Raw genomic sequence first — 27,427 nt, forward strand, 5'->3', positions numbered from 1 at the left:
TGTACTTATGTTTGAAGTTTGCTCTATACAGGTTGCGTGAGGCAGGCCTTCTACCACTTTGTAGGCTTGTTGAGGCGGCGGCGGACGACCGTGACCCAGCGAAGCGGTGGGATGCAGACCGGTCACTCCTTGCCGCTCTGGTAGACCGCTGGAGACCTGAGACGCACACGTTCCACCTTCCCTGTGGGGAGATGGCTCCGACACTGCAGGACGTGTCGTACCTGCTCGGGCTACCGCTGGCGGGAGCACCAGTTGGTCCTGTGGACGGTGTTTTTGGGTGGAATGAGGATATCACTGCGCGCTTCGAGCAGGTGATGCGCCTTCCACACCTAGGACCGGCCAACACCCTTCCTCCGTACTCTACAGTCGGGCCTAGCAAGGCTTGGTTGCTCCAGTTCACTGTAAGTAAATAAGTTGTTATTATCATACATGCTTATTTGCGATCAATAGAGTGTTTTGTACTAACATTTCATTCTTAATTGTAGGCGGACCTTCTACACCCTGACGCTGATGATTACTCGGTCCGACGCTCCCTTGAGGCGTACCTGTTGTGGTTGTTCGGGTGGGTGATGTTCACTAGCACCCACGGGCACGCTGTGGACTTCCGGCTGGTCTACTACGCACGGTCCATCGCGGATGCTCAGCCACAGGACGTGCCGCAGTGGAGCTGGGGTTCTGCCGTGCTAGCAGCCACGTACCGTGCCCTCTGTGAGGCGTGCACGAAGACTGACGCGGGAGCGATCATCGCTGGCTGCCCTATGTTGCTTCAGCTTTGGGCAGCCGAGAGGTTTGCCATAGGTCGACCAGTGGTGGACAGCGCACCCTACGGGGTTGGTCGCAGTGCGCAGTGGCCAGAGGACGGTCCCACGATGGGGACTTACTGGTGTCGACGTGGGGTTAGTGCAACTTCGCTGCGTTATAAGTTTATCAGTCGTCTTCTTTTTTTTCTTCACATAACATGTCTAATTCCGATCATGTTTATTGCAGTGTCGTTACGCTCACGTCCAGGTGAGACGAGGTTACCCGGACTTCGTGTTCGAGTTTGACCGTCTCCAGCCGAGCGACGTCATCTGGGAGCCGTACACAGAAGAGGCCGTCGCTGCGAGAGCACCGCTAGGACTTTCGTCCTTGTGCACACGCGACCAGGCTTACTGGCTCACCATCCTGCCGATGGTGTTCGACATTTTCGTTGAGCCTCACTGCCCGCAGCGTGTGATGAGACAGTTCGGACTTAGGCAGGTGTTTCCGGGCAACGTGCAGCCGACCGTCCTCCCTGCCGACCACTCGTGAGTTCGGATTGTTCATTTCTAAATTTTTATGATAATTACTTCATCGAGCCATATAATTTACCTCTCTTCACAGGTTGACTCGACGGGGACAGCTAGCAGGCGCACTTTGGGCTCCACGTGTACAGCAGTACGTTGACGACTGGGTGTTAGCTACAGAGGAGGTGATCAACGAGCTCTTCCCACACACGGAGGAGAACTACCGTGACTACCTTCGCTGGTACCTTCCTCGCACTCGTGCGCGTGTGACCTTCACTCCAGACGCCCCAGAGCCGCACGTTGCCGCTGTCACGGACGCGTATCCCACGCACCGTGACCGAGACTACTTCGTGGGGGTACGTCGAATTTGTATTAGTTCTTACAATTATTTCATTTATCTTGCATAATATAGGACAACTACTGAATTTTTTATTTCCATCTTGCATAGGCTGATGCCGCACGGGATATCAGTGCCGATATCACCGCAGTCCAAGTGAGGTTGAACAGAGGTTTGCACTTGACTGACGTTGAGCAGAGGGTGACCTTCGACCGGATGCAGGAGAAGATGCGTGCGGTCATGCGCGTCTTCTCCTGTCGCAGCGCCGTGGACGTCGTACCTCCAGCTGGTCCGGTACAACCACGGCCTCGCGCGCCTACCGTCGGAGCAGGACCTCGACCTACGGCACCTGTTTCGCACGGTACTGCTCAGCCCAGAGGTTTCTTAAGTTTTGTTTATGTTTTTGTACGAAAACATCACCCCGTCGTAACTTGATGTTCCATCCTCGCAGGACCTCATTTGCCTTCGAGCGCCCCTAGCTTCGGAGCAGTGCGACCTACAGCACCGGTTTCGCACGGTACAGTTCAGCCCAGAGATTAGTTCATTTTTGTTTCAGCTTTTGCACGAATATGTCACCATGTTTTAACTGCACGTTTCCTCATCGCAGGACCTCGTCTGCCTTCGAGCGCGTTCGCAGGCACGACCGGCGCTTCCGCGAGCTCCGCAGGGGCGTTCGCCACCTCTTCGGGCGCGTTCGCCAGCTCTTCCTCTCACGGAGCGTCGATCCCTCGCCCACACGGTACTTTACTTTTTATTAATACTATTAAATACCTGTATGAAACTGATGGTCCTTGTCCAGCAGGATTTGCAGCCGGGATCTTCGGTACTGGGGCCTCTTCGTCTCACGCCGGTAGGACTGGTCCTACTAGCCAGTTCTACGACGACGACTTGCACGGTGCACACCACCACAACGTACTAGGCTCCTCTCAGCTTGGAGGAGCTCCAGAGGCGCACACTCAGGAGCAGCCAGAGGTCACACCTGTACAGGCAGGACGGGTTGGCCGTGCCGTACCCCCGGACCGACTCACGTACTCCCAGGGGCACATTAGGGCGCAGGGTAGGAGGGACAGGGGTAAGAGGCCTCGTCAGTAGTGTTCTACCTCTTCAGTCCTTATGTGACCGTTTTTTTTGGCTTACAAACTTGTAAAGCAATATTACTTTTGCTATTACTACTGCAGTACTACTTGTGTTTGTCTCGTCTACATAGTTCTTTTCATTCATATGGTGCTAGAACAACTTATGCTCACGACAACACACTTTCGGCGCTTCACGGTAGTGTCAGATCCAGTAGCGCGCACAGTCCACAACAGCACACATGAAAAGCGGCAGCTCGAGTTGTCACTATCAACTTTCGGCGCTGCCTGTTGACATAAAGTGAATCACGCCCACGCATGATCGTCTTGTCACATCTAATGAATAATGTATCTCATTGAGTTCACATATATTGCAGTGAAAACAACGCTATATAATTGATAATCTGAAGGCAACCTCTTCATATCTTCTTTCCCACTAGCACACAACACACGAAAATGGAAGCGCCATTCCTTGAGCGTCTCAACTGGCGAAGCGATCCTTTTGCTGGTTGGTTTCCACCATGGTGTGACCGTCCTTTGTGCGATTGTGGGGATGGATGCATACTCAAGTCTTCCCTCATGATACAAACTCGGGGCAGGAGATTCTTCCAATGCGCGAACTTTGATCAGGTATGCTTCATCTATTCGAAGTTCAAATGGATAAAAAAACTAACTTCTTCGTACACAATTGTAACATCTTACGCAGACATATCGTCCAATGTGCAACTTCATCGAGTGGGTAGACATGGAGAACCCACAAAACGACGGAACCCGTGCTTACCCACGTAGTGAAACAAGATCGGACTACCTAAGGCGGAAGGATGAGCATGAACGTCGAATTGCTGCTGAGGCTTTAGAATGGCACGTAAATCCCCTAGGACTCCCCACGTGGCGTGAGCGTCCGGAGTGTCGTTGTGGTGACCGTTGTCAGGTCATAAGGTCCGTAAGGCACCGAACTCGAGGACAAAGGTGTTTCGTGTGTCCAAACATTATCGACGATGATTTCGTGATAATTACAACTATTCTTTTCATCACTCCTCAGTACTATCACTAACTTAACTATCCCAAAATGGATGTACATAGGAGGATGTAAGGAAATGTCAATTCGTACAATGGATTGACACAGTCAGAGTTACTTCAAGTGGCGGGCCGATAACGCAACCTGAACCGACCATACAGTTCATTCATGCTTGGATGGAGTACGAACGTTGGGTGGAAATTGCAAGCTTAGACTGGAGGAACAATCCATTAGGGTTACCTAAATGGTCCGAGCGTCCAAAGTGTGGGTGCAGAGATTGCTGGCAGGTGGCTACATCCTTTGCTGAACAAACATTTCGAAGGAGATATTTTGTCTGCCCCAATGTAGACAACGATTTCGTTGTATGTCTAACCATTTACAAAATCCGCTATGATTTGCACAAAATTACTACCCAAACTGAATAACATTACTATTTTTACAGGGCAATCCAAGGATGGGTGGATTTACTCGATGGATCGACAATGTCACTCCATCATATCATGGCCAGAAGATAACAGAGTCAGAAACACAAGTAGAGTATCAACGATTGAAGGACCACGAGAATGCAATGCATTCTGACCGACCTAGAAGGGGCCGATAGGTTACCGCATGCTTGATTCGTCGGGATCGACAAATTTGTACCGTGTATCGATGGCACTTCTTATCTATCTTATCATTACAATGTTTAATTATGGTGGTGATTTTTTGTATGCGTAAGACTAAGGGCCTATTTGGATTGCTACCAAAAACATGCCCTACCAATATTTTGGTAATTTGAATAGTACTTGTGTTTGATTTCGATTGAAGCCTATTCATTGGTAATACGTAATCTAGATTTAAGATTATGTAGAACATTCTTCACTACAATTTTACATTTTGGCAGCAAACCAAATATGATCAAATGCAATTTTACCTTACCAAATATTTGGTAGTGCCAAAACTTGCTTATATTTTGGCACTAACAAAATATTTGTACGGTAACATTCCAAATAGGCCCTAAAAAATAATAAAATTGTATTTTACCAGTCTTGGAGATTTTAATCTTGTATAGTTTTCAATATAAAAAGATTTGATAACTATTGATATTTATACAAAAATATAAAGCACAGTATAAAATCGCCCTCCCCCAGAGCGGCAAGGGGGCCGCCTGCAAAATTCTAGGCCCCCCGCCGCCCATTTGCAGGCGGCCCCCCGCACAGTACAAAATCGCCGTAGCGGAGGGCGGCAAGGGGGCCGCCTACAAATTTCGTTGACGGCCGTCGCCCGAGAGCGAACGGCCGTCTGCCACGTCACTTTCGCCACCCTCTGGGATGACGATTTTTAAAAATCGTCCTCCCAGAGGGCGGTAGGCGACCACTTCTGTCAATTTTCAAAATGAAAAATTATTTTTGTAAAACTTTTAATAAAAAAAATTTAAAAAAAAAAAAACTTACTACGCTACTATCGAGTGAAGAACGGGCAGCGGCCCACGGACCAGCTGCAAGGCCGGAGGGCCCAAGCGAGGGAGGACGCCGGCCTAGCTCGGCCCAGTAGTTCAGCCCAAGGAGCAAGCCCAATACGAGGGAAGAAAGCAGAATCAGAGGCGCTAGGGCTGCCTCCTTGCGCCGCCGCCGTTCCTCGCCTCACCTCGCCGTCGCCTGGCCGGCTCGATCAGCGAAGGGTGGAGGCGGCGCAGGCCAACCGCGACCCCCGCGGCGGCGCCGCCACCTGCCGCCGAAGCAGGGCTGGCTCCCTGCCCGGCAGTGTACCAGTCCAGATTCTTGCTTCGAGTGTTCGTTTCGCCAAGGTAAACCATGGCAAGTAAATCAGTTCTACAATGTTTTCACTTTTACTTCTCCATAAGAAACTATATTACCCTGCTACATGCGTGCCTAGCCTATTCTTGGTTTCATTTCTCAAGTCGTTCATACTTGGGAGACAAATTAATCATCAATACAGTACAAAATGTATACAGACACATTAGAGTGATATCAAAGAGTAAAGAGGAGATGAAAAGTGCATGGTCTTTCATTATTACTGTGGAAAACCAGAACGAAATTTGTCCTTAGACACATTAGAGTGATATCAAATATTAAAAAGGAGATGAAAAATGCTTGGTCTTTCATTATTACTGTCGAGAACCAGAACGAAATTTGTCACTATACGGTTCCTTGACCAGGACAAGGAAAGAAGAAGAAAAAAAAGACGGTGTACAAGTAGTTTAATACTTTAATTTGCTGGTCATTGATAGCTACTGACTCTTATGATAAGAATCTTATCAATCTGCCTCCGGTCCTCCGACAGTCACCTCTTCTATCTTCTGCTTTCCCGTCATTGTATATTCCTGCAGTGAGAAAACCCAAAATTAAGTAAGAATAAGCTACAAAAACGCATGCCATGACGAGAGAGATGTGGAGCTCCCTTCAATCCAATCAATAGAGGAAGACAATGGTGGGTTCATCTCCCGGGTCATGCAAACCCATGCAAGTGCAGGCCTACAGCATTGCTGCCATGCACTCCAGAGGTATCCATGAATCGGCAGCTGCATCCTACCACTTCCTCTCCTGAATTGGATCGAAAGGAGCTCCTCTTCCTCCTCTTCTCCCCTTCAACTTATGTATCAAACGCAACAAAAACAATGTATATGAAAAAAGAGGTGACAAAGCTGGCTATATCAATCCTTGTATGCTATGGGTTTCTAGACTAGGAACGCAAGATTTCTGACTTCTGAGTACAACGATTGCATACGGGTTGGTGGGTTTATATATAACTCAGGGGCGGATCAGATGCAGGGTCCTAACAATATATGGACAGAGAACTTGCCTTTTCTTTTTTACCTGAACTTGCCATTTGTTTTTACCTTGCCTTTTTTTCCCCTTGGCCCTTGTGATGTTTACTTTGGTATATGCATCATGCATGAATGGCAGGTGAGGCTGGCGGCAAGCCTTGTTGCTAATTGAAATATTTTTGCAAATCTCTTATAGTTCTTTATACAGCAGTTTTTGGAAAGTGATATCTTGGCATGAGGATATTAGTAAGTCTGTGTAATTATGGTGATATAACTTGGCATGAGTATATTTGCAAAGATCGATGATTCCGTAACCTTTAGTATTATCTTCGAAATATTTCCATCTAAATATGTTTCATTTTTAGAGATGATTCTCACAATATTTGTTAACATTGCTGTGAAGTTTCCATATCCATTCAGTTATTTCCATTATACAGTACCTAGTTATTGCTGCGAGGCATGCATATATGCAAATGGACTTGCCATTTGCAAATGGAAACATATTCCAACCAAATGGTGAGACACTTCCAGATAATATGCGTGCCTATATACTTGGTAGCTTTAACTCCCAAGATCTTTTCGATTTGTAATCCCAAATTCATATGCTTTGCAATCTCAATTAATCCACTGACACTGCCACCAACCTCTGACCGGATGATAACCCACATATACTATTCCAAACACTAGCCATACATGGACATGCATGGAGGATGGCTGAGATTGTAACTGGCCACATCACTCCAATTACCAATGGCTGTTGCACGTTTCATTAATTTCAGACGAGCCTGTAGCTGGTGAGCCAGATTCTTGGCTTCGAGTGTGCGTTACGCAAGGTAAACCATGGCAAGTCAATGTGGCAGTGTTTTTCTTTCCTAAAGATAAAGATGCTTACCATGTATATGTCAATTTAAGGAACAACATATAAGAAAAAAAATAAATTCAAAAAGGAGAAATCATCTACCAATAGCACACTACTGGCTCAATGTATATGTCAATTTGTACCGACGAAATTAATATATTCTACTTAAAGTCCATAAGGGTTTTGGAGATTTATTAAGATAAAAAGAACAACTAAACATTAAGTGAATTTTACAGGATTTAATAACTTTGTGTTTTCAGTGGTAGGCGACGTACCCGTCGACAGTGAGGCGCATGTGGTGACTTCATCAATCACCATGGTGAATTTACCGACCCAGTCTTCGAAGATGCTCATTGGGGTAGAGTTTGCGTGCGTGCGTTCATAGGGGTGAGTGTGCGTACGTTGTGAGTGTCTACGTTGTACTGTGTAATTCTTAAAAAAAAGTTCATGAAGGGTTTTGGAGATTTATTAAGAAAAAAAGAACAACTAAACATTAATGTAACTAGTGAGTGACGCAAAGGATGAAAAAATGACATCCTTAAGATATTAGAATCCATTTACTTTTTAATAGCATCGTCACTTCTGTTTCTTGTATAGAGAAAGGATAATAATATAGCCAGCTGCCGGCTCTATACTACCATGTCACCTATAGCCATCACTAATATAATAGGCTGGCTGTTAGGTTAGCTGTTTGTTTACCTCTATTGAAGATTTAGATATTTAATATTCGCATGTACACCTCATCTCCTCGCATCTGGTTGGAAGAAAGCAGCTTTTTCTTGTGTGTTGCGCTTTAGCCGGGCGATAGATGGAACGCCCGCTCCATCCTTTTTCTTCCCTTCTCACTCCTCCACGTCAGATTTGGCTGATGCGTAGCGTGCTAGCGCCGGCTGATTAGGATCTATTAAACCTGCTCTAAGGGCATCAGTAATGTAAGCTACTCCTAGAGTGCCCTCACTAACCGAGGGCACTCCTAGGGAAACTCATCTTGCAATAGAGGCCACAAGTAGGTGGGTTTTTCAAAATCCGAAGCTACTCGGTGAGGATACTACAGTTCACAAGTTCACAAGTAGTCCCAGGTGACAAATTCCCTCCCTAGCCCTCTCGCCAGCCCACCACCGACGCCCTCGTTGACATGAAGTTTTATTCAAAAGGCTCCATATTTCCATTGTGTTTGTGTAGCTTTTGGTTTGGGGGCATTTATTCTTTGGTTTGGCCCTAGAAACTAAAACCAATAACTCTTCTCAAAAGAACCACTAGTAGCTCACACAAACTAGTACTCCCTCCGTCCTAAAAAAAAGACAAACCCTGGTTTCCGTGTCCAATGTTTGACCGTCCGTCTTATTTGAAAAAATTATGAAAAAAATTAAAAAGATAAGTCACGCATAAAGTATTCATCATGTTTTATCATCTAACAACAATGAAAATACTAATTATAAAAAAATTTCATATAAGACGGATAGTCAAACATTGGTACGTAAACCCGCGGTTTGCTTTTTTTTTTTGGGACGGAGGGAGTACAGGGGGGATTTATTCATCGTACTAGTCTAGTAGCTCTCTCACACAGAGAGAGAAATAGAGCTAGCTTTGCTCACTCTCTCTCTCTCTCTCTTTTCACCTTGAGATAAACAATGCCGTTCATGCCCGAGCAGAGCTGCTCCTCCTCCTCCTCGTCATCCCCGGCCACCGCCTCAAGCCGCCGTCTCTTCCTCTCCTCTTCCCGTCTCCTCCGCTGGCGTCAACCTCGAGTTCCTCGTCGTCAACGCGGCCACCGCAGGGGAGTAGGAGCTCCGGGCCGGCGCCGTCTCCCACACCGACGCCGAGGACGGCTGCGCCCCCGAGTGGCGCACGGTGGCGTCCCTCCTCCCATGCCGCATCGAGGAGGAGAAGGTGGCAGCGCCGGCGGTGGCCGCATCGAGGACGCCGCCCAGTCGAGCTCGAGGCCAGATCTGGAGTGCTCGAGGTCATCGCGACCTCCACAACGCACGGCAAGGGCGACGATGGCAAACACAACAGCGGTGGCGGCATCGACGGCGCGCGGAGCGAGGAGGACGCGGCGGAGCGAGATCCGCCGCTGTCGGCCATGGTCGCCGGCGTCGCGGGGTCGTCGCCGTCGCCAGGTCGTCTCCGTCGCGGGGTTGTCGTCGTCGCTGTTGAGGGTGGAAGAGGAAATTTGTGGTGCGGAGCTGTGTCCACGAGACACACGTCTAGCCACCGCGCGTCCAACGCGTAGCCTGGCGCCGTGGCTCAGCCAAAAGCGACTGAGGAACGCGTCCCCCTGCGAGCAAACGCGCGCCTACTCGGGGGGACGGCTCAGGCCGAAAAGCAAACGGGACGGCGACGCCGTGAGCTAGGGGAACGGCTCCAAGACACCCATTGCTTATGCTATAAGACTGTCTCCAACAAGTGACTCGTAAGGGCACCCAAACTCAAAATGGGTCTCCGATAGTATTATTTCAGCCTCTAACAGAGTACCTATACAGAAGACCCATTTTGCGTGCTATAAGAGGCATAACCTAAATCTGAGTATCCTCTCTCCTGAAGACCTATTTACAATAAGGGTTCTCTTTTAGGTCTTATTGTTGGAGAAGACTAAAAATAGGTATTGAACTCTTTGACTGTAGCGCTATGCAAACTTAAAATGGGTCTTGTATTTTGGGTTTTATTGTTGGAGATAGCCTAAGGTTTCATGAAACTTGTACAGGACTTGAGTGCTCAGCTTTGACTGGCGAGTGGTGACAATAAACAATCCAAGAGAAATGTGGGACTATATAATTAAATCCGTATGAACGCAACTAACATCTTCAACTAATATAGCACCTTACTTGCTAAAATTTATGAGATTTGTCTTTTTTTTTTATTTTGCTGATCATCTTCTCGGAGGAGTTGAAAACTTGTCAGATCACTCTTTTTTTTTTCTCCTTTTGCGACTCTAAAACACTTATGTGCCAGTCGGCAAAGGCCGAAGATATAAACCATTTCTATTATTTTAAAAGTTCAACCAACAATTTCGTTCTGCAGCCCTGACTCCTGCGTGGTCTTTCAAAGCTCCAACTTGTTAGTTCCAAGCACTTATAACTGGACTGAACCAAAACCAAAACCAAACAAAAAGAAAGTGGCAAATCCACACGTAATGTATAGTTGACCATACTGGAATTAAGCTGTTTTTTCTCCTATGTGGTTGCTTAAGGGCTTGCAATTAGTTAGTTGCCTCATTTTTCTAATATGCTCCCTCCGTTTCAGGTTATAAAATGTTTTGACTATAGTTAAAGCCAAACTATTTTATGTTTGTCCAAGTTTATAGAATAATATAGTAATATTTTTGACTCAAGATAAATTTATTATAAAAATATATCTAATTATTATTTAATAAAACTAATTTGGCAATATAAATATTACTATATTTGTCTATAAACTTAATTAAACTTGAAACAGTTTAACTTTGACCAAAACTAAAACATCTTATAACATAAAATGGGGGGAGTATCAGTCAATTTTTGGATGGCTTGAATTTGGTGGTGTTTAAATCTTATGAAGATGAAGATTAAGTGTTTCACATAAAACAAAGTGGTAATAACATGTGATTCATTGAGTTTTAATTATTACAAACTTAAAAAATAGATTAATCTGATATTTTAGAACAACTTTCATATAGAAAGTTTTGGCACGAAACACACCATTTAAGAGCCTGTTCACTTTGATGCAAAAAAAAACCTTACCAAATTTTGGCATTGCCAAAATTTTTGCAGGATTTCTTATAGTTACCAAAATTTGGTAGCAAACTAAATGTAGCCACTTCTTTGACAACTTTATCAAAATTTGATAAGGTTGAAAATAACATCAAAGTGAACAGGCCCTAACAGTTTAAAAAGCGTGCCACGAGTATCTAAAAGTTTATCCAACTTTTGTTGGAGAAAAGAACAAGGCCTTTGATTCATACTCCCTCCATCCCATAATATAACAACCTAAGACTGGATGGTACATTTCATAGTACAACGAATCTGGACATGTATCTATCTAGATTCGTTGTAATATGAAATGTCTCGTCCAGTCCTAATTTGCTATATTATGGGACAGAGGGAGTACTACATAGTAGTAGATCCGATCTTAATCCCTTCCTCCTCTGGCGCTCCTGACACTGCATCTCGCCCTGGACACATGCGCCCTCATGTAGGGATGCAAGCGGGGCGGGCAAGCGGGTTATTTTATCCCGCTTATCTCATTTCTAATTTATTTTTCTTCTAAATTTTATACTAGCATGTGGAAAATGAACTAGCAAGCGTTCTATACCTGAGTTAAATCAATGTATATGAAAAAAGAGGTGACAAAGCTGGCTAAATCAATCCTTCTGTGCTATGGGTTTCTAGCCTAGGAACGCAAGAGTTCTGAGTACGACGATTGCATAGGGGTTGGTGGATTTATATAGAGAATGGACAGAGAACTTGCCTTTTTTTTTTATACCTGAACTTGCCATTTGTTTTTACCTTGCCTTTTTTTCCCCTTGGCCCTTGTTATGTTTACTTTGGTATGCATCATGCATGAATGGCAAGTGAGGCTGGCGGCAAGCCTTGTTGCACATTGAAATATTTTTGCAAATCTCTTATAGTTCTTTATACAGCAATTTTTGGAAAGTGGTGTCTTGGCATGAGGATATTAGTAAGTCTGTGTAATTATGGTGATATAACTTGGCATGAGTATATTTGCAAAGATCGATGATTCCTTAACCTTTTGTATTATATGTTCGAAATCTTGCCATATAAAATATGTCTTTTTAGAGACGATTCTCACAATATTTGTTAACATTGCCGTGAAGTTTCCATATCCATTCAGTGATTTCCATTATACAGTACCTAGTTATTGCTGCGAGGCATGCATATAAGCAAATGGACTTGTCTTTGCAAATGGGAACATATTCCCACCAAATGGTGAGACACTTGCAGATAATCCGCGTGCCTATATACTTGGTAGGTACATGTACTTTAACTACCAAGATCTTTTCGATTTGTAAATCCAAATTCATATGCTTTGCAATCTAAATTAATCCTCTGACACCGCCACCAAACTGTGACCGGATGATAGCCCACATATATTATTCCAAACACTAACCAGTACATACCTTACATGGACATGGAGGATGGCTGAAATTTTAACTGGCCACATCACTTCACATAAGGGAGTGGATTCTAATCACTTCTCTTGAGTGTATCTTTTTCTTTCAAATTTGATATGAATAGTTGTGAAAAATTCTGAAAAAAAATTGACAATGTAGAGTATAGTGATATCTAGGAGTCCACCAAAAATCAAGTTTAAATTCGACCTACACATCAAGAAACAAAAGAGACAAATTCAGATATAAACAACACGCTACTATTTATACACTGAATTTGTCTTTTTTATATCTCGACGTGTGAGTTGAGTTTGGACTTAAGATTGTGGAGTTGTATAGTTAGGTTGTATGAGTGTTTCCATAATTTTTCGTAACCATTTAGATTATTTTTAAGCAAACAAGAGGACATCTCTGGAGGGATCAAAATAGTTTCCCCCTTCACATACCTTAACATGTAAACCTAACAATCTTACCAGTGGCTGTTGCACGTTAAATTAATTTCAGATGAGCCTGTAGTCGGTGACCAAGATTCTTGGCTTCGAGTGTGCGTTACGCAAGATAAACAATGGCAAGTCAATGTGACAGTCTGTTTTCTTTTTTCCTAAAGATGCTTATCATGTTCTCTTTTATTTTTCCTTAAGAAAGTACATTACCTATTACATACTCCCTCCCTCCGTTTCGAAATGTTTGACGCCGTTGACTTTTTAGCACATGTTTGACCGTTCGTCTTATTCAAAAAATTTAAGTAATTATTAATTCTTTTTCTATCATTTGATTCATTGTTAAATATATTTTTATGTAGGCATATACTTTTACATATTTCACAAAATTTTTTGAATAAAACGAACGGTCAAACATTTGCTGAAAAGTTAAATGGTGTCAAACATTTCGAAACGGAGGGAGTATTAGATATTACATATGCGTGACTAGCTAATTTCATGCCTATTTCTGGTTTTATCGCTTTATCTCTCAAGTTGTATATTTCCAGTAACCTTTTTTTTCCCAACAACAAAATGTACATACACAGAGTGATACCAAAGCTTAAAAAGAAGATGAGAAATAATTCATTACTGCAGAAAATTAACCAGAACGAAACATGTCGTTATACATGGCTGATGGTTTCTTGACACGGATGAAGAAAGAAAAAGAAACAATACAGTATACACAATAGTCTAATTTGCTACTTAATCTGATCAATCTGTCTCCGGTTCCGGTCCTCCGACAATATCTCTTCTTCTCATCTTCTGCACTCCTGTCACCATTTACTTCTGCAGTGATGAAAACCCAAAATTAATTGAGAACAAGCTGCAAACTTATAATATACATACCATGATGATAATATGTGTGTGAGAGAGATAGGTGTAGCCGGAGCTCCCTTCAATCCAATCAATAGAGGAACACAATGGCAGGTTCATCTCCCAGGTCATGCAAACCCATGCAAGTGCAGGCCTACCGGCATGAACTGCAGAGGTATCCATGAACCGGCAGCTGCATCCCACCACTTCCTCTCCTGAATTGGATCGAAAGGAGCTCCTCCTCACATCACAGCAAGATATCCATCTTTCTTCAACCTATGTATCAAACACAACAAAAACAGACAAAAGTATATGAACAGAAAAGGTGACACAGCTTGCTAAATCAAAATCCTTGTGTGCTATTATGAGTTTCTACCTAGCCTAGGAACGCATGAGTTCTGAGTACAACGATTGCTTAGGGGTTGGTGGGTTTATATAGAACTCAGGGGCAAATCTTGGCCGTCGGATCAGACACTTGGTCCTCACATATATGGACAGAGAAAGGCAGGCCTCGTTGCTAATTGAAATACTTTTGCAATTTGCAAATCTCTTATAGTAGTTATTTATACATCAATTGAACAGCCGGATTCGGCTTTTGGAAAGTGATATAAAGTATATTGGTGAATCTGTGTAATTATGGTGATATATAACTTGGCATGAGTATATTTGGCAAGAAAATTCCCTGTAACTCATAGTATTTATATTCGAAATCTTGCAATACAAATTTGTTTCCTTTTTAGATCGAGGTGCTTCTCACAATATTTGTTGACATTGCTGTGAAGTTTAATTTCCATATCCAATCAGTTATTTCCACTATACCTAGTTGTGCTTGATTCACAGTTCTTTATTTGTATACTGAAGTGATGTTTCGGAGGCATGCACATACGAAAATGGAAACAGATACCCACCAAATGGTGAGACATTTCCAGATAATCTGCGTGCATATACTTGGTAGATACATTACATATTTACGTGTACTTTGAATTACTCCCAAGATATTTTCGATTGGTAATCCCAAATACATAGATATGCTTTGCAATCTCAATGAATCCATTGGCATCAACCTGCTCTACTGCCTGGATGATACATTGATAACCCATATTATTCCAAACACTAGCCATACACCTTGCATCTTACATGGACATGGATCAGGACATGGAGGATGGCCGAGATTATATTGTAACTGGCCACATCACTCCATGTTACCTCTCGACATGTAAACCTAATTAACAATCTCACACACGCACACAAACTGGTGAAACGTGCACACACGAACTTGTAAATGTAAATTTTAGTAGGAACTAATTAATGGTTCGTTGCACGTTTGATTGATTTCAGACGAGCTTGTAGCCGGTGACCCAGACGTCGGCCGGCGGCGCGGCGTGGACGTAGACGAAGGCGGCGCTCTCGCCGGCGGGCAGCGACGGGGTCCAGCTCGGGAGCACGTAGCCGTACCTCGCCGCCTTCTCGAGCCCCCACACCGGGCCGTACAGCTTGCCGATGCCGATGTGGAGCTCCTCCACCGTCTTGCCGCCCGCCGGCGACCTGTTGCTCACCGTCACCGCGTACCGGTGGTACGTCCTCCCGTCCTTCTCCCACGACGCCGTCGCCTTCTGCTCGATCTCCACCGGCGACGCATGCTGGTGATTGGCACCTGCAAAGTTTGCACAATATCAGTATCAATTGGTAGTAAAACTCAATTCATCATCCCTTCTTAAGATATCCTCTCATTTTTACATGTCACTTAAAAGTCATCAAAAAATTTAAAAAACATTAGTAGGATAGATCAATATGTGAAATGTCACTTCATAGACATGCAAATATAAATTCAACATATAAAGTAGAAACAAAAATAACAAATTTGACTGTGCATAGAACGCGTAATTCACGGTCAAATTTCAGCGAAAAGTTCAGTAAAAAGCTCAGTGATTAGATGAAGTAACAATGTTGAGCAATTACCATGAGGCAGTGAAGTGTGATTTGCAGCGATTCCTGCATATAAGCAAAGATGCATTTGATCAAATGATGATTTCTGATTGCAATCATTTCTGTAAAAAAAAATAATTATATGTGCCGAGTAAGATGGATCGATGGATACCGTGTTGAAGTGACTGGCCAAGCCGGCCGCGGGCGCGGGCGCCATGGCCGGCGGCGAGACGGGCGAGGATGCCCATGAGCGGGGCGTTGTTGTAGGTGGCCGCCTCCGTCTGCTCGTAGTTGTTCCTCTCGTCGGCGAAGTCGTCGTGCTCGTCGGGGCCGCCGACGACGGCGCCGTCGAGCAGGTTGGGGTTGCCGCCCCGCCGCCCGTACCAGCTCGCGTACCCCTCCCTGCAGCTCACGAACGACGGGCTGGCCCTGATGGAGGCGATGGACGAGCCGCGGTGGTGCGCCTGCCGCGGGTAGACGGCGCCATAGCCGACCATGTAGCTCGTCCCCCTCGGGTTGCTCCCCAGGATGTAGTCCACCTGCGACTTGGCGAACGCCAGGAGCTCCGCCGCCCCGGCCACCGCCCCGCCGCCGCCCGAGCACCTCACGGCGCCGCCGGCGAGGTGGTCGGAGTAGACGGCGAGGAGGAACGACGCGCTGGTGACGAACTGGATGTTGTTCCACCTCTGGTGGTACAGCATTCCGCCGGGCGTCCTCCCGACGTTGTCGGCGGCGTCCTTCCCGAGGCACGAGCACGCGAAGAAGTCCGCCTTCCGCCGGTATCCCTGCAGGACGCCGGCGTGCTCGCCGGCTTTGCCTTGGAGGAGAAACTGCAGCATTTCATATTTGGGTTGAAGCTTTTGCCGGCAAAACGTGGTAATCACTGTAGCATTTCATATTTTGTCGTACCTTTGCAGCTAGGATTTGAACTCCGGGGTACTTGACGTCCCACCCAAACTGGTTGATGGACCAGCCCGTCCCGCCTAGCGCATCCGCGTTGTTGGCCAAGTAGTCGAGGTAGCGGCGGTCGTCGCTCGCTTGGTATAGCCACGCCGACGCCCACAGTAGCTCATCCTGAACAAAATGTACTATGGGTATTAACATAATCGTCTAAAAATGTGGCGAACCGCCGTCGATTATGTAGTTGTCAATGTTGTCGAAGACGCACCCCGTATCCGCTGAATGACCCGTAATAGTTCCTCGCGACGGTGATGCTGTTGTCGTACCTTCCCCGGTACTTGTCGGCGAAATCAAACAGCTGGGCACACAAGGTAAAGTCAAGAACAATTCGGCTATAGTTTGATCTTGTATTGTTTTTTTTTTCTAATTTGTTTAGTTAGCTCAGGTTTGAATTGTCACACCTGTTTAGAGTGTTGCAGGAGTTGGTCTGCGTAGCCCGGGTTGGAGCTACGGAAGACGAGTGACGCAGCCGCCATGGCCGCGGCGGTTTCTCCGGCGAGGTCAGAGCCGGGATTCTGAGGATCAAGGCGGTACGCCTGACGGCTTGTCGTCATGTCCTCCGGCCGCTGCCAGCAGTTGTGGTCGGAGTCACCATCGCCGACCTGAAAAGGAATCAATTCAGTCAATCATGTACCATGATTGTGTGCAAACCACTGCAGGTCAATGCCACTACTTCACTGAAGCATACAAATTCAGACCAAAATAAAAAAACAGAGGATGATTTGCCATCCTCTTTCATTGTCAATACAAATTCAGACAAAAATAGTCAGAGGATGACCTTGCAGTCATTTTTCGACAAATTTGCAGCAAAATAAAACAGTCAAATTGCAAATGCAACATCTGACCAGGTAAACCCCAATCGGTCAGTGGCCATGCACTCGAGTGCTTGGCTGCTTTCTCGAAGTTAGTTGGTAGAAGCAAGAAAGGCAATGCAGTGCACTGACCTCAGCGTAGAGCACGTTGGGCTCCGGGTGCGCCTTGGCGAAGTAGTCGGTGCCCCACTTGATGGCCTCCACGGCGTGGCCGAGCTCGCCGGCCGCCGCCATCTCCTCGCCGTACTCGATGACGCTCCACGCCATCATGGTCACCGTGAACGCCATCGGCAGCCCGAACTTGACGTTGTCGCCGGCGTCGTAGTACCCACCAACAAGATCCACCTGAAAAAAGAAAAAAAATCAACAGATCAGATGCATGGAGCTGTAGAACACATCCTGCAATTCAAGAACGGAGAAAATGGTGAACGACTCCACGTACGCCGTTGGCCTTGCCGTCGGCGAGGCCGGAGTTGGCCCTCCATGCGATCCTCTGGCTACCCGGGAGCACGCCGGAGCGCTGCGCCTCGAAGTAGAGGATGCTCTTGCTCAGCGCCATGCCATAGTCATGGCCGCCGCCGCCGCCGCGCGCCACCTGCGCCATGGCGGCAAAGACAAGCACCACCAAGGCAATGCCGAGGTGATGAGCCATGGACACACCAGCTGCTCCTCCTCCCCTAGCCATGGCTGAACACCAACCAGAGAAGGCAAATGCTGCAGGTGATGGATGATCTGTGCAGTGTTGCTTTGGTTGGAAGCTGACAAGCTCAAGAACCTGTATTTATAGTTTTGAAGGGAGGAGAAAAAGGCCAAGAAAGAGATAATGAGGGGTCTCATAAATTTGCTATAAATTTTACATGAAATAGTTCATCTCCTACATGAGTCGGGAAAAGTTTCCCGGCTTTGAGGCTTTGGTGGGGTGGCCGACTGTTTTCTTCTTCCATTTTAAGCTTACTGCACTCTTTATTTGTTTGCTTGTTGAGATAACTCTGAACAAATTTGTCAGGTGATCACATTCAGAAACACTAGCTGTATTGGTAACTGTATACAATTGAACACTCTGAACATTCGTACATGTGCACACTGGCAGATGTATGGAGCGTATAGTTTGGGTATTGCTGTACCACTTATATACCATTACATTGGGTCATTGGAAACTGTACCAAAATAAGCATAGAGAAAATTGCTACATTTTTTCTTTTTTTTTTTCAGTTGCCTGATTAACTTCGTCTATACACTTCGATATTTATGTAAACATTTTTTATCAATTAAAAAATTTATTATCATTTCGGTACCACCATCAAATCGATCAACATAGTGTGTACCGATCACAAATAAAATCATTTTTTTAAGTTGACCCTGTGCACCCTGTGTAATGTGATTCAGGATTTGTAACACCTCAATAATTGTGATCTCCTTATGTTAGATTGGGTTCTTTGTTATCCTCTGTGGTGTGTTCTATTTTTTTAAGATCTACACTCTGTTTCTAAGTGCTACTATGTACTAATTGGGTGTAGCTCTTTTGAGCAAAGGCCGGGATATTATATTCCATTATCTAAAAAAACTAAAATTGCAAGAAATTAGCGTGACATGTACACTCTAATTTCCAGCCGAAGATCGGAATAGTGAAACTGAAGTTCTAGGTGATGGGTTGCAGCTCTGTAAGTCTGAACTTCTTTTTGACGTAATTAAGTCTGAACTTTAGTTAACTAAAGTTCAGATTTGGTCATGGTTTACAGGTTCAGATTATCTGTCCCTTGGGACAACATAGCAAAACGCAGCCAACACACACTCTAAGCAATTCGTCTTTCCTACTTTTGAATTTGGCAAGTGCTCCTTCTCCTAGCAAAAGTGCTCATGCTTTTCAAATAACAAGCTAACCTGGTGCCCACCAAAAACACCAAAGTACAGACTTACTTTGAAGCAGCATAATCACCTTGTTTCTTCTACAAGGCTTTCAGAAACTTGCATAGGACTTGTGCGCTCAGCTTTGACTGGTCTGAGTGGTGACAATACACAGTCCAAGAAAATGTTGGAAGCATGTACTTAAACCTGGCATAAATTGCAACTAATAATTCTGTTCCATCTCCAACCAGTTAGCTTCCTGTACTCCCTGTAGTACTTAATTACTTACAGATGGAGTGAACCAAACCAGGCCAAAAACAAGTGCCAAATCCACATATATAATGTAAGTTGACCACACTGCAACTGAGCTAGCTTTTTCTGCTCATAATTAAACAACTGGTTGCTTAATTACTTCTCCTAAGCTTGCATGACGTTATGAACAAGTATTGTAGCTTGGAGAAGTTGGGAGTTGAAAACCTTGTGATGTTTTATGCTTCTCTGTTGCTTGAATTACGCTGTTAATCTGCATTCAGTCCAGTGCTCGAGGTAGCAAAGACACAGTTGATCACTCCAGGATTTCTGAAGATAATAACGACGTATTTACTTACATGCATCCTTCCTCCTACCCGGCTGACAGGGCCCCGGTAGCTCGCGTGAGATGCAGTACGTCAGGTTAAAAGTCTTGCAGGGTTTTGACTCCATTGACAATCTAGCGTGCAAGCATGTTCGATCGATCTCTCCTGCGTAACAAACACTCTACTTTTAGAGTGATTTGAGCTGCTCACATTGAAGTAGTACTAGCTAGTGCAGGTTGGCCAGTCTGAGTGTTGTGGCACTCGGCAGTACTCCCTCAGTTTTAAGAATGTGAGGTGTTTTTACTTTATCCGAAATCAAAATTCTTAAAAGTTTAACTAAGTTTATAGAAAAAATATAGTAGCATCTAAAACGCAAACTTAATTTTATTAAACCCATCATTGAATATATTTTTATAGTATACTCCCTCCGTTTCATGTTATAAGATGTTGCTTTAAGTTTAACCAAGTTTATAGAAAAAATAGTAATATTTTTAACCCAAGATAAATTTATTATAAAAATATATTTAATTATTAATTTAATAAAACTAATTTAGTAATGTAAATATTACTATATTTGTCTATAAAACTTAGTTAAACTTAAAGCAGTTTGACTTTGACCAAAGTCAAAACATCTTATAACCTGAAACGGATGGAGTATTTATTTGGTGCTAAAAATGTTGTTACGTCTTTATATAAATTTGGTTAAATTTAAAAAGATTTAACTTAGAACAAAACTGAAAACACCTTACATTCTGAAACAGAGGGAGTACCAAATTACAGCACATTACACTGGAGGAACATTCTAACTTCAGTAACAGACAGTATCAGATTAGCAAAGAGCTCTAAGTTCAGTATGGACAGTCCAGATCAAGTAGTTCTTTTTTATTTCTACATGCAGCTGACTGTTACTTCTTGAAGTTGAGATCAGAGTTAAAATTGCGGATGGATGTACACATCAGGCTCGTCAAAAACCGTTTCAGTGATCCTGCATGTGACGTTCTCTGAAGTCTGAATTTTTTTCCCCCCCCCCCCCCCCCCCCCCCCCCCCCCCTCCTTAGTTCCGGCCGGTGCAGCGCCCTGAAGCAAGCAGGCTTGATTTCCGGCTCAACATTAAACTGTCCTGTTGGATTATCTGTTGCAAATTCGTGCTCTCTTTATTACGGCGACTCCAAGGTAGAGAAGCTGAAGGCACTTCTAGCAATTGAACAATATATATTATACACCTTTATAATTTATTAGGACTTAGAGGTCGAAGGTTATCTTTAATTACTCCCTCCGTTTTATAATATATGACGCCGTTGACTTTTAAATACATGTTTAACTATTCATCTTATTCAAAAAAAAATTATGCAAATGTATAAGATATAAATCATGCTTAAAATATTTTGAGTGATACAACAACTCGCAACAAAATAAATTATAATTACGTAAATTTTTTTAATAAGAGGAATGGTCAGACATGTAATAAAAAGTTAATGATACCATCTATTAAAAAACAGAGGTATTATGTTGCGAAGATCCAAACTAAGCATGCCATGGAGTACTGCGGCCGTCGTCTTCTTTCTCTGCCGTCCTTTTCCCTTTCTCAACTCTGAATCTCTGATCATGCACGCACGCGATTCTCCATTTAAAATTCCTCATTTGCCGTAGATTAATGGAGTACTAAATTAATCAGGTTCGTTTTGATTCAGACATGTTTGACTCTGAGAAATGAGCTGCACATGACCATGATTTCTACAGCAATGGCGCAGACATGGCCGCCCCACGCATCAGCCGAATTTACGTGTACTCTAGCTCTTGTGTCTGTCTGACCTCGCCGCAAACTGAAAAAAAGTTCAGATCAAGTGCATCAAGTTCAGGAAACCTGTGATGCTCATACCTTTGCTGCTAAAATACTGGAGTACGAGTATAGTAGTACACTGCACCAGACAGACCGACTAGAGGGGAGATGGGAATTTTTTTTCCTATAAAAATGTCCCCTCATTTTTTTTTCATGTCAACCAAAACATCAGTAAAATAGGTTAATATGAGATACACATAGGTCCACAAACACGCGAATTTAAATTCGATCTATATAAGTTAAGAAAAAAAAATATAGCAAATATGACTATTAATAATGCCCGCTATTCAGTCATGTTTTTTTAATTTATATAGGTCGAATTTAAGCTAGCCTATATTTATTATAGAGCTCATACAACACATATTGACATATCTTACTATTTTTTTTAGAAAAAAAAATTAACTAGAACACGTAAAAACAAGGGGACATCCTCTCGAAGTCTCGAGAGGAAAACAAACTTTTCCGGCTAGAGGAGACATGGAAAATGTGCAGGTCCACATGAACAGTTCACTTCTTTAGCAATTACAGAGAGAGTTCATGAGGTTTAACATCTGTAAACTTTTGATCCTTGTAGCCAGCTGCTTAATCTGCCCTACTGTTTATTGGAAAGAATTAGGATTGACCCCCTACAAAATTCTTCAGCAGCGACAACAGTACATGCCGATTGCCGCACCACCATGCGCATCTACAGTTAGAATTCTGTCACAATTTCTCTGCAAGGTTACACTACATGAGATGGGCACGGCCGGCCAGGCCTTTAGTCTGAAACTCTCTTCTGTTACTTCTCTTCGTCTGATTGTGAAGGCCCGTTGATGGCATCAGCAAAGTACTCAACTGGACATAGTTTAACATAGCAAAAATTAAAAAGTCGTGAACGGTGTTTACGCTGTAGTTTCAGGAATGTGAAACATCACCAAGACAGTTAAAGTTACCTATGTCATTCTGGTCTGGGGAATCAAGTAAAATGTCGGAGTCTGAGGCCAGGAAAGGAGTACCTGCGTAGTTCTCAAGTGCTTCCAAGTCTGAACATGAATAACAAAATGATTAGAATGGCACACAACGCTGTAATGCCTCAGAGACACATATAACAACACCAAAAAGTCATTCGTATGGCACATATTCAACCAATAATAAATGTGGTGAACAAAGCACAGTGGCAAAAAGAAAGGATATTCTAGAGCATGAGAAAGTTGCATTTGTGCCAAAGTCTGAACCAGAGTATATCAAAAATGCAAAGTTCTTATTTCAATAGTGGGCGAGTTGATCATATGTATATTAAATAAGGTAAAAAATTAAGCAAGCTATAAAACTACCTCCCAAACTTGTTAAATCTGCTGTTAGGTCAGAAAGGCTGAAATTCCAGAGCTGTCCTAAAGATCTGATGGAGTCCCTTGACGAGCCATCTGGTCCTAACTGCAGTTGTCCTGTGTTCTCAACATCGGATACAAATGTTGAATCTAGAGCTGATGTATCCATGGTTATCCCTGGTATCTCAGATGGAGTGAAAGGAGCATGGTTGCTTGATGCTGCCGATGAGGGACTCACAGCCATTTCAGATGACATAGCACTGCAGGTAGCGCCAACATGAGCAGTTTCAGGTGCACCGTTGTCCACAACCATGCTTCAACAACATCAAAGTTACATCATATGAATCATGAACGTGAGCAGAAAAAAAGGGATATATCATAGATGTGCTGAAACAATGTGTTCAAACAAAATGGGCATGCTGCAGCAATATCATAGGGCATCAAATAATGAATTATGGATAAAAGAAGTCCTAAACATGACTTTTTGCAGTAACAAACAGTCTGTTAATAGACTTTCTTTGCAGTGGGAAATAGATATTGCATAGGGAAATGGCGTTGTAAGTCAACAAATTATGGATAAAAGGCTGGTGGAATTACTTAAAAGTTCAGAGTAATCAGATATAAGGAACATGTGCAATTTTTTTGCAGAATTAGGCTGGTAAAATTAGCAGCAAAAGGGCATAAAGACAATCATAAATTGTTTAGGACTTGTATTTCAGTATGTGTAAATAAAGGATTTGCTTCAACTAGTCAATAAACAGAAGCAGGAAGAAAAAAAGTTCATTTTCCTATATGCACACAAAAGATTCATCAGACAAAACATGCTTGACTAAATGTTTAAACAGGTACAACCCATGACGTAAACATCTACCATGGAGGAAAGAAGAATCTGACATAAAGGTAAGGCTTACTCATTTCCAGAGTTCATGCGAATTGGATGATAACCACCAGCTGCAGGGATCCCATTCACTACATGCCCGCTGGATAGACCACAGGCCATTGAGTCAATGTGAGGCTGGCCAGGAGCAGGCATCATAGGTTGCTGAAGTACCGGATATCCCATAGGCAAATTATTAACTGCACTGGAACCAAGTTTACATTGAATAAGCATGGAAACAACACTTACTTTTCTATATGTGTAAAATCAGTCAGTGGTTAACCTCAAACCATTGCTACAACATGTCTAAACAGTAAAATAAAGTAAGGTATTTGTGAAGGAAAAAAAACTATATCATGATGACAATTACTGTGTTAATAGAAATCCTATAAGCAAGGAAATCATATTTGAATTGCAGTATCATAGTGATAGGATATTTGTTCTAACTTCTGATCACCCTGTTGAATAGGCTTATCTCTAATAAATGGGAGTCCAAATTAATACTTCAGTTCAACATTGCTGCAGCCAATGAAGATAATGTAGGCTGTGAAAGCAGAATGAAAGTGACTTTACTAACGATAAAAAGAAAACCAGTGGGAAATTTCAATAGAAGTTAAGACTTAGAAAAAAATTACTGCAAAAACACAGGAAAGAGAAGGAAGTTGCATGAAAGAAAATGTGCACACTTCTTATTCAAAGCAAATTGTAGTAACCATAACAGACACGAAAGCAATATAAACAGAATATTTGAAACTTTAGACTGAAATCTACTAGACAGAGTAACAACTTTCCAGGCCTAGACTTGTAAGCATGGACTTTACCTGGCATAGGATGCATTCCGTTTTGCATAGGAGCCAATGGAACATTTGGAGGTGCTGGATATTTCATCAAATTGTATTGGTGCTGCAGTAAATGGTTGAACAAGATAATCTGCCTTTTCAATTTCAACCGTATATAGTAAGCACGAAAGAATTCAGAGTTCTCTTCTTCAAGTTTCTGCCATACTGAACATCAAAGAGTATCAAACAAAAATGAGCAGCATAAATTAAAAGGCTAATGGACATATATAGCAATCTGGAGGCTTTATATACAATAGACATAGCATAACATAAGTTGGGCTTAGGATGTTTACAAATTTCCATTTGACCGTGCATTCCTATTTCTTTAAGTAAAATGTATAAATTGTCAGTAGGGTAAAGCATGTAAGATTCTACATACATCTGGTACTGAGTTTTGGGATGCCGCATTTATACAAATTTAATAGAGAGCAACAAATGCACGGTTTATATCAAACAAATTTAGCCACCATCTTATTAGCAAGGTTTACCTATGACTGAGTAAGATGAATTCCATACTGGAAGCAAAAGCGTATATTAGCAATTACAATAAGTACGGGAAAAAACAAAGATTACACAAAACTAGTGAGTGCGGTATGAAACCCTCAAAACATTAATATCATCATCAACTGATTTTGCAACATCACCTAAAGTAGTGAAACCAGGTTCTATTCTTGCACGAGTAGAAAGCGTCCTAACAACCTCTCCTTTGTTCATGTATAGCTGTAGACAGCGCTCTATCAAATTCTGCACCTGCAACAGGGTATCCAATTTAGTTAATTAGTTAGCAACAGTCTAGACTGGCCCTGTAGAGGGATGCCATCTGAAAAATCCAAAAGCTTCAGCATAGCTTGAGATCTTACAAGTTCAATATCTTCACGGGAGACCTTTCTATTATCATTACTAGCGATAGACAATGAACCAGAGTCTCCTCCAGGACCATCAGTGGCCATTGGATTCGGCTGGTTACTTTGCACTTCATTAGTACCTTGTGCTGATGACTGCAACTCGGTTGGGCTCTGAATATCCTGTAGGAAACATCCATACTTTGTTAATACTGAAAGCAATAACAGTCAATTATGAGATTTACTAGAAAAGGAGAAAGAAGCCTTGTTTCTAACCACTGAATTTTCTTGGACAAAAGCTATGAAATAGTAATAATATAACCGGTACCACTATTCCTAAATGTCTACAGATCAGATAGCCATGCACCATGCAACAGAGAAAGTATCATTACCAGAATCTCATTTTTTATATATTTACATGCAAATGTCAGGTGTTCGCTCCAATGTTTCCCTAGTTAGTACAGAAATCAAACGTTATCATTTATCAAGACTGACAGAGACTACATAAAATCTGTTTAATGCGCACTATATCAATCAGTAAAGTGTAGACTGCTGAAGAAAAAGCCTATGCATTTCCACTTTTTAGTGATATGATCAAATGATGGTTTTTTCATCTGAATATAAAGATGGTACAAAATGAAGATCTTCAGCGAATACTAAAGAGGTTAGTGAACAAAAATCACCTGAGAATCCTTCATTGCAACATATGACATAAAAACAGCTATTCCAAGATCAATGTTTATCCTGATAGGGCAAAAAAGATATAAACAGTTATGCCAGAATGGGTGCAAAAAGATATCAACAGTTAACCCCCCACCCCCACCAGCGATTTAGCTACCGAATTAACATACCAGCTATCTAACAAAAGGAGGCCAATGAACGGTACGGTACAGTTTCAATAAAATAGTATAAAAATGTAGCAACTTACAATAAACATATTGAACCTATTCCAGCATAACAAAACAGGTAGGATTGATGATTGTGTCAGGAATATCCTCCTCCAAAACAAATAACCGCACCACTAATTCACGTAGTGCATGGGGTCCAGTTAACCCCCAATCTGCAAACCGAGCAAGCCCCTACGAGGTGAACTAGCATCAATCTTGCACGCTAAAGAAGTACTAGTCCTGAGCCGGGCGCCCGGGCCTAACGTGGGGCATAGGATTGAACTGAACCCCCCCCCCCCCCCCCCCCCCAAAATCTTTCAAGAACACAAGCTTAGCCGCTACCATTATTACCAAACCAAAAGCACCAAAAAAGAAATCCGTGAGAGAAATCCGGCGGGTTTAACTGGAGCGAAAGAAACCGCTCCAATTCCGGATGGATTTCCAATCTACGAGGCGAGAACGAGAGATACCTTCAATTCGATTCGAGCCGGGAAGGATGCGAGGCGAAAGGAGACAGACAGACAGACAGATAGACAGAAACAGAGACAGAGACAGAGAAAGAGAGCTTGTCCAGGCCGCGCGGGGGCGGGGAGGGGAGGAGAGGAGGGAGGCCGTCGCCGCCGCCGCCGCCGCCGCGCTCGCTCGCCGGCCGGCCGCGCGCGCGCGCTCTGCTGCTGTGCACGCTGCTGCTGCTGCTGCGCGCGGCGCACACCAGAAACACCCCCCAAAAAGGAGGAAGAAAGTGAATTTGTTTAAGCCTTTCAGAGTTTTATTACTCTCTGTAAATATAAGAGGAATTTAGCCATGGGGGAATATAACGGCCGTTGGGGGCCGTACAGTGTACCAATTTTAGCAGTTCATATTGCAGTCAAAAAGAATTTATTTGGCAGTTCATAAATGATGTTGTTTTTTTCAGATAGGCCCCCTAAAAACAATTGTCATTTGTGTTACTAGTTTCTTTTTTTTTTCAAATACGGTACAAATGCAGAAGCTAAT

At 43.3% G+C, this 27,427-nt stretch overlaps 3 protein-coding genes and 2 long non-coding RNA genes across 8 annotated transcripts; 3 read left to right on the forward strand and 2 right to left on the reverse strand.

Moving 5' to 3' along the window:
• Positions 1-2,055: 2,055 nt before the first annotated feature.
• LOC136355745 (uncharacterized) lies at positions 2,056-2,511 on the forward strand. Its single transcript, XR_010740071.1, has 3 exons — positions 2,056-2,119; positions 2,210-2,341; positions 2,405-2,511. It is a non-coding gene; the product is annotated as an uncharacterized lncRNA (long non-coding RNA).
• Positions 2,512-5,256: 2,745 nt separating this feature from the next.
• Positions 5,257-7,889, forward strand: LOC136354939 (uncharacterized). The gene is made up of 2 exons (XR_010738860.1): positions 5,257-5,479; positions 7,580-7,889. It is a non-coding gene; the product is annotated as an uncharacterized lncRNA (long non-coding RNA).
• Positions 7,890-8,904: 1,015 nt separating this feature from the next.
• LOC4324642 (uncharacterized) lies at positions 8,905-10,037 on the forward strand (the record flags this gene model as incomplete). Its single annotated transcript, XM_026022530.2, has 1 exon — positions 8,905-10,037. A coding segment is annotated over one exon (648 nt), but the record flags the coding sequence as incomplete, so codon positions are not given.
• Positions 10,038-14,708: 4,671 nt separating this feature from the next.
• LOC4324643 (endoglucanase 2-like) lies at positions 14,709-18,167 on the reverse strand. The gene is made up of 8 exons (NM_001428145.1): positions 17,862-18,167; positions 17,552-17,764; positions 17,009-17,209; positions 16,816-16,905; positions 16,557-16,721; positions 15,820-16,477; positions 15,681-15,713; positions 14,709-15,375 (listed from the first exon to the last, which is right to left on the reverse strand). The coding sequence occupies exons 1-8, from the start codon at positions 18,102-18,104 to the stop codon at positions 15,056-15,058; spliced, it is 1,923 nt and encodes a 640-aa protein (NP_001415074.1). The 5' UTR covers positions 18,105-18,167; the 3' UTR covers positions 14,709-15,055.
• Positions 18,168-22,102: 3,935 nt separating this feature from the next.
• On the reverse strand, positions 22,103-27,175 carry LOC4324644 (uncharacterized). Of its 4 annotated transcripts, none has more exons than XM_066306843.1 (10): positions 26,902-27,175; positions 26,228-26,288; positions 25,937-25,995; positions 25,563-25,727; positions 25,347-25,452; positions 24,685-24,867; positions 23,898-24,063; positions 22,993-23,246; positions 22,612-22,701; positions 22,103-22,513 (listed from the first exon to the last, which is right to left on the reverse strand). In XM_066306843.1, exons 4-10 carry the CDS (start codon positions 25,650-25,652, stop codon positions 22,458-22,460), a joined length of 945 nt encoding a protein of 314 aa, XP_066162940.1. In that variant the 5' UTR covers positions 25,653-25,727; positions 25,937-25,995; positions 26,228-26,288; positions 26,902-27,175; the 3' UTR covers positions 22,103-22,457. The 4 variants fall into 4 exon arrangements, with proteins under 4 accessions (XP_066162940.1, XP_015621152.1, XP_015621151.1 ...); XM_015765666.3 differs by having other exon boundaries at positions 22,993-23,300; XM_015765665.3 differs by lacking the exon at positions 25,937-25,995.
• Between the last annotated feature and the right edge of the window lie 252 nt (positions 27,176-27,427).

Source organism: Oryza sativa, chromosome 1 (assembly GCF_034140825.1).
Source record: "Oryza sativa Japonica Group chromosome 1, ASM3414082v1".
Classification (NCBI taxonomy): domain Eukaryota; kingdom Viridiplantae; phylum Streptophyta; class Magnoliopsida; order Poales; family Poaceae; genus Oryza; species Oryza sativa.